Source organism: Solanum lycopersicum, chromosome 7 (genome assembly GCF_036512215.1).
Source record: "Solanum lycopersicum chromosome 7, SLM_r2.1".
NCBI lineage: Eukaryota > Viridiplantae > Streptophyta > Magnoliopsida > Solanales > Solanaceae > Solanum > Solanum lycopersicum.
In genome coordinates this window covers 69,258,378-69,276,517 of record NC_090806.1, presented here as the reverse complement: position 1 = coordinate 69,276,517, position 18,140 = coordinate 69,258,378, and the positions used below count along the sequence as shown (strand labels likewise).

Sequence of the window (18,140 nt, the reverse complement as noted above, 5' to 3'; positions counted from 1 at the left end):
TGATACTAAAAGCCAGTCAACCACTCTTAGCATTCTTTTGTAGAAGAGCTTTAATTGTATGCCCCAACAATATAAGAAATATTTATAAAGAAAATTGAGATTTGAAATTTATAAGTTCTAGCAATTCTTTGCTTGCCACTGAATCGTTAAAGCATTTATGTTATTAAGTTCACAGCTTATAAATGTACATAACAACATACATGATATGAGCTAAAGCTATTGATTTCTATCGAAAGAAAATGATAGTAACAAATATTATATATCATAAGTTAATACACAATACTAGTTTAAATTTTTATATGGACTGCAAATTCAGCTCCAATAATAAAAGTGGAGTGAAATTAGATAGCATTATGGGTACCTAAAAGCAAACAATGCAAGTATTTAGCCTTAATATTCTAAATATATGACAATATATGAAGACGTAACATGCAAAATTAAATAAAACTGTCTGAGATCCCAGCAATGGTATACAAGAGTTGACTGTTAAAGGACAAACACATCTACAAGATAAATGTGTGATTATACAAGATTGGACATAATTAGAAATGGTTACAATATACAATAATATATGAGAATGTTGCATGAAAATCTTTTGATTCCGATGTAAAACTCAGGAAGTAAGCCCTTCTCTTAGAGGCGTTTGTATATCTTGAACCGATAACTTCATACCCACAGGCCACAATGTTTACAAAACATGACTCAATATCCAATGCAAAATTGAAGTTCTCATCAATTTGAATGCTCTTATATACACTGGCAACTTTAAAGGTATCAGAGCTTACTCGTCAATGTGTGTATCCTAAAGCGGTGATAGTTTTCCTTGAGGCTTGAAATCTTAATCTGGCAGATGCTTTTGACCCCCATGACAAGCCAGTTTTTTTCTCGTCGAAGTGTCATTGCTCAGGAGAAGAGAGTATCCGGATGCTGAAGGCAAAAGTTCATGATAACTGACTAGCCAAAAGCCTGTGCTCAAGAATCACAGAAACTCACCTCAAAAAGGCCACAATATTGATCAGTATAGGGCAATGTAGAACCTATTAAAGATTAGAAAACAGCCTAAATAAGCTATAAAAGCTTAATAGATGAGCACAAAGGTGCTTCAATGCATGTTTTGTATCCGAGTCACACTGACACATAGTGTGAACGTACCTTTCCTTTTGTGTCCATCATATGAGGCACTTTGATTACTAGAGTGATCATGCTCTTAGAATTCGGGTCAACTTGTAGACCTGCATGAGTTGAACCAATTAATCAAGCATTCGTCGGTCATGGGCAGATGATAAATGAATTTAAAAAAATCAAACCTGAGCACTTCTACTTGGCAGAGGCACTTCCAAGCAAAATCTCATTCCATCAGCTCTGAAATGGAAATGTTAAGACATGAATTATATAGATGTTTAATACAGATATCATGTAAAAAAGAACATTGGAATTCATCTTCCTAGAAGAAGTAGAGGACTTAAAGTAAGCGACTAATTATGAGTCATGTAAAAACAAGTGAAAAAGGAAAGCAAGCGATTGGTTACCTTCTACTAATGGTTCTTTGAATATTCTGATCGTGGCCAAGTAGTGCTCTACCACCATACTTCTTTTCATCTGTATTTAATGTGACCTATAAAAGTTGACCAAACAATAGCGTAAGAAATAGCCAGTAAAGTTATAAAATCCATAGATCAAGTACTAAAATGATACGCTGATTGTGTTCCTCGATAGATGTACTATTCTCTGAAATTTCAATAGCTAGAGACTTGAGAAAATACATAGGTTATGTAAACAATAATATGCCAACTGTGCTTCTCATAATTGATATAGCATCTTAGGACCACAAGTTTCAAATGTTATAGCATAATGGCATGTTATAAGACTATAAGTTCCAAGAGTCATACTCCTTTCTTTCTCGAATCTGTGCCTAGTTAAATATGTTTTACAGAAATTGAAATGGACGGAGTAATACTCTTCTTCATGTTCATGCGGGACTGAGAGAGAGATCGAATTTAGGGTTATTCTGTTAATTTACTACAGAGGCAGGCTAGAAGTAGGGATAGAAACAATAGCTACATAAATCTTTTCAACTTGCATACACATTCCAAGTTGATGATCCTTTTTACACACTTCACCGCATGTTTATGTGGGAGTGAGAGATAAATATAGAAGAACTTTAGACAGGCATTCAGCAAGAAAAGGATAAAATGAGACTTACTTGATACTCTCCAGCTTCTTCAACACCTATAATGTATCTTTCATATGAATTGACAGGATGAAAGTTGAACACAAAGAGATTGGGACCTCTCAAGTAAGATATCACCTGTTCCAAAAATAATTTCACTCTTTATATTCAAGAAATAAATGTTTGCCATAGAAACTAGCTATATTGATAATGTTAGCACACAAGCAAGCAACTGTTATGATGTCCCCCCCCCCCCCAAAGGGTCACAGACAACTAACCCCAATATCAAATAAAAGAGAGAAGGCGTTTGTACCATGGTAGTATCATTGACATGGTGAATGTTGGCAAGACCTCTGGACAGAATTCTCCCATTTTTATCCAAGTCCATCATATCCTGAAAACGAAAAAGAAGTCACAACTCTCTTCTTTCTTTTTCCCTTTGGTTGCAGAACTACTATTCCAATTTACAGCATAGCGAAAGAAAGAGAAGCATAACATATGCCTATGACTAAATTAAACACAAGCTATCTCATCAACCAACTAAAAAGAAAAAAATAATGGTTACGAAGAGGTGGTAAATACCATTCAAGTATGAAATAAAACAATAAAGACAGGATAGCACATGAACCTCATTTATTAAAGCATAACTATGTGAGCTACCTTTATTGACCATACAGTATATTGTTTCCACATAATATCAGAAAAGGTTGCTATGGCATGTGGAAGCCTAACTATATATACCCCTTGATGGGAAATAAGGGAAGCAAGCAATATGTGGTTTCCAACAAAATATCTACTAAAGACTACACTGTTTTTTTCAGCACAGAATATCAGAACGGGTACCCAGAATATATCAAAAGAGGGTTGATGTGATGTGTGGAAGCCAAACGATCTTTACTCCTTGATGGAAAAAAAGGAGTAAAAGCAACATCTAATATCAAGCATAATATATATAAAAAAAAAAAAAAAAGTACACTCAAAGGGCAGATCAATTTAGTGACGGTCATTTACTAGTGCACAACAACTAGGCCTACCTTGCATTGCTCGTATGGTGTACTATCACCACACAGTATCAGAAAGACATTATCAGGATTAATAGAAAATCAACAATGATGTATGAAAATGGAACAAATATACAACAGTCGTATAAGGAGATTCTACACACACACACGTGTGTGTATATATACAAGTATATTTAAAGAGAGGCAGCAGAGCGCATTTTACATAATTAGAAGTTCGGAGGTCACCTTATCAAATGAGAACAATCGATAATGTACATCATCTTCCAATAGATCCCAGCGACGGTTAGCCAGTGAAAAGGAGAAATTGTTGCTTGACATTGGAAACTCTACTCTCTGTTGCAGAAAAGAGGTCATTTGGTATTAAATCTACTGTAGTATAGTTGTAAACGTCCACAAATCATATATGCAGAAAGCAACTACTCACCTTTGGGTGCCCAAATTCATTGCCCATGAAGTTTAGGTATGCATGACCACCAATTGTAGATGTAATTAATCTGATCATCTATTTAATACAAGAAGATCCAACCATAAGTAGACAAACCCAAATGCATGGGAATATCACAGAACAAGCAGGTAACTGATCTAAAATTCTACTGAAAAGAGGGAAATAGACTGGTGGATCCTTAAGACAAATTCATTCCCTTGTGTAAGGAATTTATCTGAAGGAATAATCTATTAACCAGAAAATCAATGCAAGCAGATTCATCAGCTGAACCATTTCCCCAGAAGAAGAAAATATTTAAAGGCTAGTTCCTTCTTGAAGCACATACAAGTTTCACCTGAATGCCCCTACTTATTGACTGCAACATCAAGAACGACGACAACCGTACAGAGGTTAATTTGACCTCAAATAAGAGGTAAACATGGGGAAAAAAGGCAGTCTGCTGCTCAAAGCATCCTGCTTTAGCATGGTCCAGTGATTACCAAAATAGAGGGAGCCAATATATTGAAGAGACGAGGGAAGGGTGGCTGTTCATAAGATTCAGACCTGATCAACCAAGAAATGTCAAGTAGTTTCCCTTGTGTAACAACAGTCTCTAGGTAGTACCAGATATTCACCTTCTACATGAAGTGTAAAGTGTAAAGCACAAGTAAAGAAATTACCTTGTGTAATGAGCAGCCTCTAAGCAATGACTCTTGTGATATGGAAGATTTCCCCAAAGAGTTACCAATCAGTATTTCTGCGAAGGAACGACCTCCAGAAATGGACTAAAAGAGAAGGGAGAATTACAACCAGTCAAATAATGTAAGATTGTCAAATCAGACCTTTACAATATGAAAGACAAGGAAAGGAAAGGGAAGGAAACTCATAAATACACGACAATAAAAAAAGTGTAGCTACCTGGTTGTGATTTTCTGCATACAAAAGCATTTTATCAGTATTTTGTCTGTCGCCCACTAATGTGCTAACAATCTGAAATAAGTCAACCATATAAATACCACCAACTACCATAGCATTAGATGTTCAAAAGGAGAAAAATCCTGTAAGCCAATGACGCAAGGTTCAACCTTACTCATGCACCATTCATGATCAGGAGTATTTTCAAGTAATGCAAGCCACATCTCTGAGGCAGAAAGATTGGTAAAATAATCAAAGCCCAGTCCACCTTGAGAAGTTGGATCGCAGAGTCCAGGATACAGAGTTGCCTATGTAACAGAAAGAAATCTTAATCAAATGACAGTTGGGGGTCTGCAGAAATTAGAAATGTAGGGTTTGTAATGCAGGATTAGTGATACACAGAATGTAATTCAAGGATTAATAATGAAAAGATTGTAATTTAACGATTACATGCTATTGGATATTTGATTGTTGTATTAAAATTTATTATATAATATATTTTTTAAAATATGTTTTTTATTTTTTAAAATAAAAAATATTAGTTACTGCATGAAGGTTTATTCTTTTCATTTTGTTCTAATCCATGTATTACTAACCACTGCATTCTTATTCCACATTCTATCCCACATATATATAAAATAATGTATAGATTGCACACAACTTATGTGAGTATTAGTTATGCACAAAGGAAAATTTGAAACCAAACATGTAACAGATTATGCTAAGTTTTACGTGGAACAAAAAAATCAAACATAACATTGTATCAAAACAATGTTGAGTTTTATGTGGAGATTATTTCTCCATTACTCCAAAGTCCAACCAAAAGTAACCCAAAGGTCTCAAACTACAAGGTGCATGTGAATAGAAAGGAAATCTGACATATATAGTAGTACAAGACTGAGAAATAAACTTGCACAAGAAGAAGAAATCCTATTTTCGAAAGATATCTTAAAGTATCATAAGGTATACTCAGCAGAACTAAGTTCAATAAAAAGGATTTGTACTTCCTCGAAAGCATCCAAGGAAAGCGATGAACAATTCAAGAGAATTGAAATAGTTCACTTACATCCTCAGCAATCGTGATCACATTAGGATGAAGAGCATGTAGTACTTCATTTGCTAATATGAGGTACAATAAGGCCTCCTTGTCAACATATTGGTTACAGTATCTGCAACAACAAAAGTTTTAGATTGTCGAAGAAAGACCAACCAACAGAAAGATAGATGCTCATAATTTTCCAATGTTTAACATACATTCTAGTCACATAGTTTTCAAATTTGAGGTCCTTCTAGCTTTGTTTTTTAATCCACATTACAATCTCTAGCACTTCCTAATCAAGATAGATACCAAAATCCAGTTAAAAGACTGCAAATATGTGAATCTTAAATATGTATCATTGGTGAACAATGTGTAAACATTTTTAATAAGTAAATAACGCATGAACAATTAACATGACACAAGTGTACTTTTGATGCTTACTCATCCATGTCACCAGTAAATGAAGCAAATCCACTATGCGTATACAACATGGACGAGAGCGAATGAAAATGGAAGCCATCGACATGATACTCCTCCACCCACCTGAAAAATACCATTGTATAAGCAACATGTTAAGAAAATAGTTTCTTGCACGATCATGTCTGTTAGGTGAGAGCATTTCGTTTCAAAAAGATGTTTGTTCTCATACAGAAATCGCTCACGCTGATGCATCAACCGTGTGAACGTGGATCTATGAGACTTGACTAAGAAGAAAACATACATACTGCCAACTGCCAATTGGCTAGTAATGGCCCTCTCAAGCTCATACCCTGATATCTTTTCTCTAAACCAGCAACAAAGGGCTGGCATTACTGAAAAGAGCGCAGACTAGCCACGGAGCTTGGATACGGTTTCCCGATCGGAGATCCATGGATCACAGACGGTATCTCCCCATGGCCTTTCGCCTCTGAAAGCGTCCTTCCTTCTCAATGCCCCGCGGGAAGCGTATGTCCGAACAGGCCTGGAAAAAAAGGTAAGAGATTCCGACAACCCGGGGAATCGGCAGAAAGAGATGGGTCGGATACTGGAATCTGCCCAAAAGTCCTGACTTTTTCGAGGCAGGGCTTCGAGCAATCAGGTATGGAGTTTAAGTTATAGGCTAAGATTTGGACAGATTTGCTGAGTTCCTAAACATCATCAATCAGCTCATTGGAACTTCTCAACCTCAAGACAGGTTGGGGTGGATAACACAGGCATTTTTTCAGTCAAAACAGCTTATCACAGTTTGAACCTTGATAACAAGCTGACCTTCTTATGGCCTTGGAAGCACTTTTGGAGAGCTGAGATCACATAAAAGGTGGCTTGATTTGTTTGGCTGGTAGTCGAGAAAGCTTGTTTGACACAGGACAGGCTACTGAAGGGGAATACAGCTTTGCTTTATTTGCCACTCATTTGGAAAGTATACACAACTTTGGGACGTCTTCCTTGCTATGATTGGTTTGAGCTGGTCAGTGTCAATGACCTTGACATGCTTTCCAGCTGGAACAGAAGGTGAAGCACAAAAGCTAAAAAAAAAGATGGAATATGATCCCAGGCTGCATATGGTGGACAATCTGGAGGGAAAGAAATCTTAGATGTTTTGCAGGAAAGAGAGACTCAATCCAGAAGATAAAGCTAAATTGTATTGTGCTTTTTAATTTTTGGTGTAAACAAACGTACATAGGTGACACTGAGGCCCTAATGCAAGTTTTAGAGCCTCTGTAGTGCAATATAATTTTTGCCTAGCTTACTGTTAGTTCACACTCTGTAATTATGGCTTCACAGTCTCTTTTAATTTTAATACAAGTTGTTGCCATCTCAAGAAAAAAACATCAAAAAGGCGATGACACTCTAACAGACTTACTGTTGACAAACAGGTTCACATCCACTAGGTTGGTAGATGAATTCTCAGCTTACAAATTTTCTTCACAAGGTGCCAAATCTCTCATCTCTGCTTACTTAAAGCAAAATTTTCTTTCTTCTTTTTCTTTTCTACCGGGGGGGCTGGGGGACAATGGAGCTTCTTTGAGAGGAGTGGTTCCTGTTCTAGCTTAATGTGACACGAATGAGGATCATTGAACAGAACATGTGAAAGGGATGGAGAGGACAAGTGTCTACAATTTCACTTTGATAAATAAAAATGGGCTTCATCTGGGAAAGAGGCAAGAGGACGCATGCCAGTGAGCAGAAGCAATTTAGAATTTTACCAAGAGTGAATCTACTCTGATACATTGTGAAATTGAGGGAGGACTTATTTTGTATTTCCCACTTGATACAAATGAACTACAACATAAACCTACATATAGGTGTAAAGTACAATAAAATATAGCATGAACTTAATAATTAAACGATGGTGGTGCATTTATTGCACAACCAGCAACATTTATCAGGTGCCAAACCTTCGACTTCTAACAAAACTTAAAACTAGCAATGAAACTGAGAGAATAGCATGCATAGGATGGAAACCATATAACAATAAACTCACCAGTTCAGATTTGAAAGAAGAAAGTGCAGGACATCAAGATCTCCATATTTGAACATCCGTGTGCCCCAGAATTTGTGGTGTCCACGTTTACCTTGTTATGCGGTAAATACAGAACTCAGGATCCAAAAGGAAATCATATGATATAGAAGTACTGAAAACATTAAATCAGATACAGTTCTTTTACCAAGTTACTGAAGAGAACTCCACCTAATTAGAACTTCCATCAACATAGAAAAAATGCAACAAAAATAGTATATTAGATTTACTAGTACAATAACAGTGAAAATGGTGTCTGACTTGCTTCAAGTTAGAATTCTCCCCAAACCTGACAATCCTCTCTTGTTATGTTCTCTCCTGACCAAGCTTGATATGAAGTTTATATTTTTATGGCCATGTACAATAGAAATACTTGTTGTTTGCATAAACATATAGAGTATTTTGCATAAATATAGAAACGGTAAATGAGGAAAACAAATTAGAAAAGGAACAAGGTTAACCTTTCATGGAATATTCCACTACCTCTCATTTGTGCTTATACATTTTGTATATGACAATAATTTACTCTATTATTAAGGTAAATTGACAAACAAACATAAGCACGTGTAGCAGGTGTAGGCCGAGCCAGCAGTCATTTTTGTTGTGTAATACTAGTAGTTCCAAGTTAGATACTAGTATAACAGCAATGTAAGCAAATTGGTTGGCGAATCCCAGAACTATAAGTCACAAATGACACATGCATCAGGGAACACAGTGTGATTTTGTAATGTAACAAATGAAAATTAATCAGGGAGTGAAGTGCTTCTAAACACTCTCTTGAAGACTATACCGGTGTGGAAATAGCAATCATTTGTTCCATCAAAAAGAGATAAGCCAACCATTTCATCTGCTGCTGCATAAGAGTGCACAATCTCCAAAAAGACAAGTAGTCCAAGCCCTACAAAACAGAACACGGTTAGTAAAACCAATACGGGTAAAGAGAAATCATAACAAGGAATTGTATCACAAAGCTATCCAAAATGTTCATAAATGTAATATGACAATGTCTATAATTATTACAAGCACTCACAGGTTAAAGGCAAGAAGAGGCATAACCTGGAGACTGGAGAGGGTCTTGAAAAATCTTTTCTTAATTTGAAAAACCCAAGTTGACATGTTGTGTCTTGCATCTTTCTTTTTCGTTTTCTTTTTTAGAGAAGGAATGCTGTGTCTGAAACACCAGTATTTGCCTTTAAAAAAAGGAATTTAAAGCTATCAACAAGGCTTTTAGATGTTTCTTGGAATTGTGAATGAGACATGTCTTAGAATAATTTTAAGGCTCACAAGATAGCATCCTCTAGTTGACAGGACTATTCTGTCAATACATGTGATTACCAAAAATTATAAAATATGTTCACACTTCACAAGGCTCCTGCTTTGCTTGGCAAGTAAACACTGTTTTGTGCTTCCAACGAAGCAAGTGTTGGAAGGTGGGTAGGTTCAGAAGAAGAGAAAGGCCTTAGCTTATGGCAACTAGCTGCAAGGACTTGATAGGATAAAACTCGTTCAGTTCTTTTTATTCAGGTTGAGCAATCTGCAGACAGCGGCATAAATGTTTTGGTTTATTGAATTATCCAGTAATGAATTAACATCCTCTAAGTTCAAGAATACAAATGGAATGCATAAGCAAATATAGCTTCCAAATGAACCTGACAGAAAGTTAATGTGAACGAATTGCTGGGGTGAAGGCCGTTGGAGAAATATACAAAAGACTTAAAATACCATCCCTCAAGCCATTTGGTGGACTGTTTGGCTTGAAAGAAATGATAGAATTATGAAGGCCGTGGGAGAAAATTACATTAGTCTAAAACAAAGATGTCTTATTTTGCTTGCTTTTTGGTGCAACCTGGTTTACATGTTCATGCAATTTTAGATACAATCAGGGATCTGCATAATCTGTAGTTATGTTTTCTTGGACTGGCTTTGCTTGTGATTGGACACGCGAATTTAAGTCATGATTTTTGGACATGCGATTTGGGATCATGATTTGAAATCATGACTTCATATCCCAAATTCTCAAAAAAAGAAACACTTGGGATTCTAAAATCATGATTTCAATTTTTTTTCATACCCATAAGTTTATATTTTGTAAAAAGAAACCAGCATTTTAGATTTTGCAAAAAAGATTCATGCTCGGCATGAAGATATTGATTGTACCATGTGAAAGAATAATATTAAAGAATAGCTAGTTATCAGAAAATGACACCTCTATCACAACCATAGAGAGTATGGTTATCAGAAAATTAAAACGAAAGAGAAAGCAAATAATATGCAATATAAGTAGTCACTAACAGCATAGCAGGACGTAAACCATATTTGCCCAGGTCAAACGTCAAGGATTACCGTGTGCTTCATCAACCAAGCGCTTGAAGTCATCCGGTGTGCCATAACGGCTACTAACAGCATAAAAGTTGGTCACCTGTATAGGAAAAAGATGGTGAAATCATATCGATGGTGAGGAAGAAGCTATAAATCATCCTAATCAAAAAGAAACTATAAATCACAAAGGCTGAGCATGTTCCAAATCTATATAAAAAGGTTATAAGTAGTTGCCCAATACGCTATCCTAATATCTAAAAAGAGTGGGGGGAAATGAAGATGCAATATTTCAAATGTATAACCGGACAATTGGTCAACTAAAATTGTTCAATTTACACTCTGATCATGCAGGAATCATGAATTCACAATCTGTTAATTTTACCAGACTCGAAAATTGATTAAAAAAAAAAAGGTCAGATTATATTATGCATCTGGTATATTTCATATAGTAATTGAACACAGGGGCATTATCGCCTGTCACCAAGTTCAAGCCTTGTTGACCATGTAATAAACCCCAAAGTAAGTAAGGTGAAAGTCTAATTACATGGCTCACTTTTTTACAGTAGGAAGCACAAAAGTCCAATTTTGAGAATGTATCTTATGTAGCTTTCAGAGATAGAAAATTGAGGAGAAACTAATTCTAACTCACTCTATATCCAACAGTGAAATAATCCTTGTGCTCAACAACTCCAATAATTTGTATTGCATTGTATCCAGCTTCTTTTACATGAGGAAGGACCTGGAATGACAAAAGAAATATTAAATGAAGTCAACTTGCAAATACAAAAAAGGATAAGTGGTAAAAATTCTTTATCCATACAAATGTAAAAACATAACAGAAAAGAAAAACAACCTTTCAGCATAACACAGAAATGTTTATGATAAAACAGGCCTTTATTTTTAAATGATATGGATCAAGTTCAGATAGAACAACCTAAACCAAAGACTGGAAGACAATCATATTTCTACTTAACAAGATTTCGAAGAGTGAAAGTTAAAAAGTTTTGATGTCAACACAAATTGTAAGACAAAGTACAATGTAGTCACCTTGCTAATAAAATCACTGAAAGAGGAAATTTTTGGTTCCTGGCCAGAGATGCCAACATGACATTCATATATTCGCAAAGACTTAGGCTTGACTGGTAGCTTGTATTTCCATTTATAAGCATATTCAGGAGGTGGTTCCCAATGGACTGCTAATGCTTGCATCCCGTCTGCATCTGCAAATGAGTAAAGGAGTTCAGCAACATCAGGAGAAGGACTACAGTAGCTAAGGAAATAAGAAATGAAACCAACAGCAATGATATGATTGTGTACTGCATCTCTTTTACAGCGGGCATGGAGATTCAATTTAGAATTATCTACTCAAAATGCTAATCACAACGCACAAGTCAATTATGGAGGCCCCTCCCTCTCCCCCATACTGCTTTTGACCAAATGAGAGATTAGATTGATTTCCTAGATCATGGAACCAGCTAATACCGGAAAGACTATCAACCAAGCTTAAGTTAGCTCCTTAAGTTCATGCCTCTAATCGAGATTCATGCACTTTCAGACAGACGCAGATTACGGTTTGTTGTGTAGGAAGGGGAAGGAAAAACAGAAAACATGTGCTTGTCATTCGTGTTGTGCTTTCAGGCCATAGTTGTGGCGCTATTTCCAATTCTCGACTTTAATCTCTCTCTCTCTCTCTCTCTCTCCCCCCCCCCCCCTTCCTCCCCCCTCTCTCCCTCTCTCTCTATTCATGCAATGATTGCTGACCCCTTCCTCCCTTCACAGATAAGACTAATTTCTTTTTTCACCTAGATAAAATTTCATATGATGCATCAGTTTATATATTCACAAACCTAAGGTAAATTATATACATCTAGAATTTATGCCACTTACCACTCCACCACTTCAAGTCAAAGTGGTCTACCTTTTCCCATTCAATCTAAATGATACTTGATGAACAAACATTTACCACCAACTAGGTTAGGGGTTGTTAGATCGAACATCTAACATCTTAATGCTCCGTGCGCTACTCAAGCTTTCTTAACAGCAAATTATTAATTGGGGTATATGAACAGGAATTCGAAAAAAAAGAGAGGTGTAAGCATGCCAAAATACATGCACTAGTTATGGATAAACCATAATAAACACAACACATATTGTAGCTTGTTGCACACCCAAATGTGTGGCCTAACAGTCAATGTCACTGGAATTAATTATGGGAATCAACGTTCAAATCCCCAGTGGATACAAATAAAACTTTGTGATTTCTTCTTGTCAGTCTAAGTTTTACTGGACAGAGTTCACCAATACATATATTGGTAAGAGACTGAGAGATAATACATACTCAGTGTTTTAGTGAATATGCGTGGAAGCTAGCCTAGACACCATTGACAAAAAATTATAAGCACGTACTTATTTATACGTGTGCGTGTGTGTTGTAACTTGTCATATCTGAATGCAATTATCAAATCCAAAGCCTGTAAATACGCATACATTTATGAATGTCACTGACAGATCATTAAGGCAGACAAACTGAATACACCAAAGAAAAATATTCATAATTCTAGATGCTTCCATGCTTCTTCTTGTTATATCTCATCTAATAGCATATTAACCAGTTATGGATGTAAAACAGTATGTAAATCCCAGTAAGCAGTGCTTGTTTACCTGGAATGACAAAATTGGCCCATGCAGGAACTCGTTCAAGAGGCCCATTTGGTGTGTTAAAATACACCCTGTATTTGCTTCCATGAGGTAAGGCAGGCATATATTTCTGTAACCAGCCTTTCCTTCCCTTTTTAGTTTCTAACCAGTAAGCAATAGGAGGCTGTTTCATGCGAAATTTCTTAAACGATTCAGGATCACCTATAATATTATAAATATCATATTCTTTTCCACTATCTACCACATCATACGACGGCAAATTGCTTGCTGGATCGATTTTTTGTTGCTCTTTCCAAGTTTTGTATCGTGTAGCTGCATCAGGCATTGCTTCTAGTTCCTCTTCTGTTTGAGGCCCATTTGGTCCGAACATTTCCTCATATAACTTTGCTGCCACCTCATAACGTGATTTAATGAAGCGATCTTCTCCAGGTTCCCAATACTCATCATTTGCTTTTTTAAAGATTTCCTCGATGGTAATACCCGTGTCACCTTTATCATAGTCATCCGCATAATTGTACTGTTGAAAATACAATTTATCCGGTTCTTCTCCTTCACGTAATTTATCTTCAAGAATAATAAACCAATACCCATAATCGTCATGACCAAAATGACCCTCTCTGGCACAGTTACGAGTTGTTGACCACCCATTGAAGTCACCAATCAGAGCACAGTAGCGAGCACCTGTTGCAACATATTGACACTTGTATTCAAAACTATAAAAGGAAATAAAAACAAAGAAACGATTGCTGCCCATCAAGTGCTAAATCCACTCCTCCATCCCATCCAATTGTGTCACACAACTTACGATACACAAAGAGTTACATTAACTTGCATAAAACCTCAGAGTTGGAATTAAAAATCAATATATTATCAAGTCTTTTTCCACAGAGATACCTCACCATAGTCCTACCGTGAAACTAAGTGAATTGGATGGATAGAGAACTTTTAAGGCGATAATAAAAATCAGAAGATACCAAATAGTGAGCCACTTTCAAAATGTCATGTAGTGGATGGATGAAGTTTGAAACGTTGATGGAGTTTATATATTAAGTATTTGCACAATTGCTAATGTCACTAAAAATAAGCACCAAATGGTCATATCATAATGGAGCGTGAATTTATACAAAGAAATTAACATTAAGAAGATAAATTTCTGATATACTAAAACACATTTAGAAGATAAATTCTGATATATATAAAAAAACATATTAAGATGACAAAATCATGTATGGATTTGAACCTGGAGCCCATTCCAAGAAATCCACTCGATGTTGCACGTTGCGATGCATACCCATTAATTCATACCTGTAAAATAGACATCTAGAATCAGTCAAAGCTAATCAAGATGCATTATATGATACTATTAGCAAATAGTTACACAATGATACTCGGTCACAAAGACAAAGAGGAGAGAGGAACGCAGGTGTCGACAAAAGAAATTTGCGCACAAACTAACCCAGTAGACATCTCCTTGAGACTGAAATGACGAGTCAATATTTCATCCTTCAAGTCCTTCAATGATTTATATCTGCAAAACAGAATGGTAAAAGAATGAAACACCCTGAAAATGTTGCATATCAAATGATTCAAAAATCAAACAGGGGGAACAGTCCAAGGATACTCAAAATAGTTGCTGCTCAGTAATATTCTCTTAACGAGGCTTCCAGAAAGTCAAAAAGAAAATCATAGAAATATATCATGTGCAAAATAGGAAGAGTGAAACAGTTGGAATATTGACAAAAATCAGTTGTGAAATTATCGGAGTTATTCTCAATTTAATACTGTTAGTTCTGTTCTGTGAAGTTACAGGTGTTGTTCTCAGTTCAATACTGAAAGTCTCCCCTCATGAGCTAAGCTGGCTTTTGGCCTTTTTGAGCTGAGTAAAAGCCAAGGTCCATTTGTTCACAGGGTACAACAACTCCTACTGCATGAAGAACTAAGGAAAATATTACAAACTCTTATAATTGCTGATTGTGTAGAATTCCTATTCAAACTCTAACGACAGTTGATCGCTCACAGTTACCGTCCTTTAGGACAAGGACATTTTCTAGAAGGAGGCATATGTTAGTCCATATTGAATCTAGTTGTGAAGTTATAGCAGCTAATTTATGTTCAAAACTTTTAGTCATTTTAGTTTATTTCATCAAATTCAGTGCAAATGACCACTGTATAAGTAGCTCAAATTGTAATAAGAGATATTTTGAATTATGAATACTCATAGAATTCTCATCTCTCTCCCTCTTTAAGAGCATAACAATACACAGTACATAACACAATTTAAGGCAATGTAAAATCACCTTTCACGAAGAAATTGAGCGAAAGCTTTGTGAGTAATGCCGTATTTGCTGAGAAATCCAACAGGATCGATTCCTTTCTCCTCCTCCGACTGCTTGTACTTCTCCGGTATTTGCTTCCGCCGTTTCGGCGTCGGTCCCTCGGTTGCCGAGCATCTACACCTCGAAACTCGAGCCCGCCGGCTGCGAACAAATTTAAACTGGCAACTGGTTCTGCTTCCAGTTTGCGATAGAAAGCTCAGACGAGAATCGCTTAAAGGTGAAGAAATTCGAAGTGAATCCGACAGAGAGAGCATTGTTGATGCTAATTTCTCTCTATTGAACTAAGGAGTGAAGAAGATGAACTGGTGCTTTTTTCTTTTTTTTTCGCCTTAGTGATAAGAGGCGGGTACTGTAGCCAAATTCTGTAAACGGCTACTGGGACGGACGTAAATGGGGGAGAAATTACAAAAATGGTTCCTCATGTTTTATGATAAGTTAACATTAGTCCTTTATGTATTGGATTGAACAGTTTTGGTCCTTTAAGTTCTGAAAAAATAACTTTTTTAGTCTTTATCACGTGTATAATAATTTATATTCGTTAGATTTTATAGAAATAATAAGGAAATAAAAGATTTAATCATAAATACTGAGGACGTTTCGTTAAATTCTAAAATAGCAAACACAAAAAAATGACAATTATTTTAAAAGATAAACATATGTTACATTGATGTGACAAAATTTAAAAGATTTTGAGTTACGTCAATGTGTCACCCAATTGCTACTCATCATATTGCCACAATATGATATTATAATATTTATAATGTCTTGACTGACATTTTTATATTCATGATTTGTAATGTTTCCAAGTCAAAAGTTAAAAATTGTTATACTTAAAATTTCGGCTTCAAGAGAACCAAAGATCAAAAGTTCAAGATCGACTATATGCAAGGCTCCTGGTCAATTTTAGCCCAGCTTTGACTACAATAAAATACATAATGGACTCAGAACAAACTTGGATTTCCAGTACCCCAATGAAGATGTACTACTTAACTATAATGGGCCCATTGTTCACACCACAGCCCAAGCATAAGGCCCATAAACAAATTAACAAACAAAAGCTCTAAAGAGCGTGTGATTTTGAGGATTTTCGGAGTCTTTTAGTCATAGTTCGATGTCCTAGCACATTTCTTTTTAGCCATTATTCGAGGCCCTTGGCATGTTTCGTTTAGCCTAAAATCGAACCTAACTACTAGAAGTGTGCTGGACTCAAACCGTGACTTATGAATATGGGCATTAAGCTTTCTTAAACAGAAATCTTGATTTAGATAATCTCTTGCAAGAAATGTATATGTAACAAATATACAAAAGATAGAAACGTGATTCTCTAAATAAAGAAGTGGGGAAAATGTGATAATATGAGAAGAATTCTTTAAAACTTTTATTTTAGCATCGTGACATATAGACAATAGGCCAATAAACATGGTATTTATTTTTTATGTAGATCATACATTTAGGCAGTTAGCTTGTTCAATATTCATAAATAGTTGTATGTGGCCGCCAACAAGCCACGATAAAAGCCTTTTAAAGTTATAAATACGAAAATAAATAAAAGATATTACCATATCTTTTTTTCTGATAAAAAGAAGAAAACAGAATCAGAAAATAAAATAGGACTCCTTGTGTATATTTTTACTCGTAAGTTCGAAAGTTAAATAATTTATTATATAATTTTTAATTTATTCTTATTATAAATTATAATATAGTAAAATTAATATTAAAAAAGATAAAATTAATATTAAACAAATAAAAATAAACGAACAAAATAGAAGGGGTAGAGTGTGATTAAAGCAAAGCCAGCGGCTGTATGAATTAAAAAAGGGAAAATGAGTGTGTAATATATATATATACCCACTCATTGTGGAGCAAAAGAACATTGTAGCTGGATAGCGTTATCCCCAAGAATATACACTCACATTTCTTTACAAAATACTCTGGTCGTGACGATATTTGACTGAATATGAAATTTTTAAAAAGATATAAGTAATTTTAAGTAGTTATCATTAATAACAGTATTTAACTAAGCATTAAATTTAGTCTACGATGTTTTTAGAAATAAATACCTAAATATGCAATTTATTTTACTATATTTTTAAAAAAAAATTATTATTTGAAAAAAATATAAAAATATTTCTACTTTACGTGATATATCAGTCGGATACACCACTTTACGTGATGTATAGATTAAATACATCACTTTATATGATGCATCAGTCGGTTACATAACTTTAGGATGTACCAAAATGTATGGTCCGATGTTTCGGACGAAACCAATTCCCAGGGTGTGACAGGCGGTGTGTACAGGGCCCGGATACATATTCACCGCTGCATGCAATATCACGTGAGTGAAGAAGGACAATGTCACTTGTAAAGCTCTTTCGTCGAGTGCACGATCATGACAGTGCCCGGGTACAAGTGATTTTTTGTTACCCAAAGGATCTTTTTTTTAAAAAAAAAACGTGTCACAGCTGTGAAACCTGGGCACACAGTTTTTTCTTTTTTTAATTTTTTGGTCAGCAAGAGGGGGAATGGGCATGATGATAAAAGGTGTAAATCAAAGCTGTTTTGGCCTCATTGGCTTCGCTTGCGCCTTACATTCTCACTCGAAATTAATGTGCTGCCGAGTAATAGTGCCCACCGCCCACGTTCTACTGCGTGTCATACATCTTACTAGTGAGTTTTTTTTTTTTTTTAATTTTTTGCTCGATATTTAGAGTTTGAATTAGAACTCTAAATAAATTTGAAACGTGTTTTTCAGGA

At 35.6% G+C, this 18,140-nt stretch overlaps 1 protein-coding gene across 2 annotated transcripts; it reads right to left on the bottom strand.

Moving 5' to 3' along the window:
* Positions 1-417: 417 nt before the first annotated feature.
* On the bottom strand, positions 418-15,749 carry LOC101268012 (1,4-alpha-glucan-branching enzyme 3, chloroplastic/amyloplastic). Of its 2 annotated transcripts, none has more exons than XM_004244051.5 (22): positions 15,345-15,749; positions 14,504-14,575; positions 14,288-14,352; positions 13,051-13,728; positions 11,437-11,609; positions 11,039-11,128; positions 10,414-10,489; positions 8,861-8,968; positions 8,035-8,125; positions 6,012-6,113; positions 5,598-5,700; positions 4,702-4,839; positions 4,535-4,606; positions 4,297-4,401; positions 3,617-3,694; positions 3,418-3,525; positions 2,484-2,564; positions 2,204-2,308; positions 1,530-1,615; positions 1,308-1,362; positions 1,153-1,232; positions 418-1,037 (listed from the first exon to the last, which is right to left on the bottom strand). In XM_004244051.5, the coding sequence occupies exons 1-21, from the start codon at positions 15,635-15,637 to the stop codon at positions 1,200-1,202; spliced, it is 2,712 nt and encodes a 903-aa protein (XP_004244099.2). In that variant the 5' UTR covers positions 15,638-15,749; the 3' UTR covers positions 418-1,037; positions 1,153-1,199. The 2 variants fall into 2 exon arrangements, with proteins under 2 accessions (XP_004244099.2, XP_010324307.2); XM_010326005.4 differs by having other exon boundaries at positions 418-966.
* Between the last annotated feature and the right edge of the window lie 2,391 nt (positions 15,750-18,140).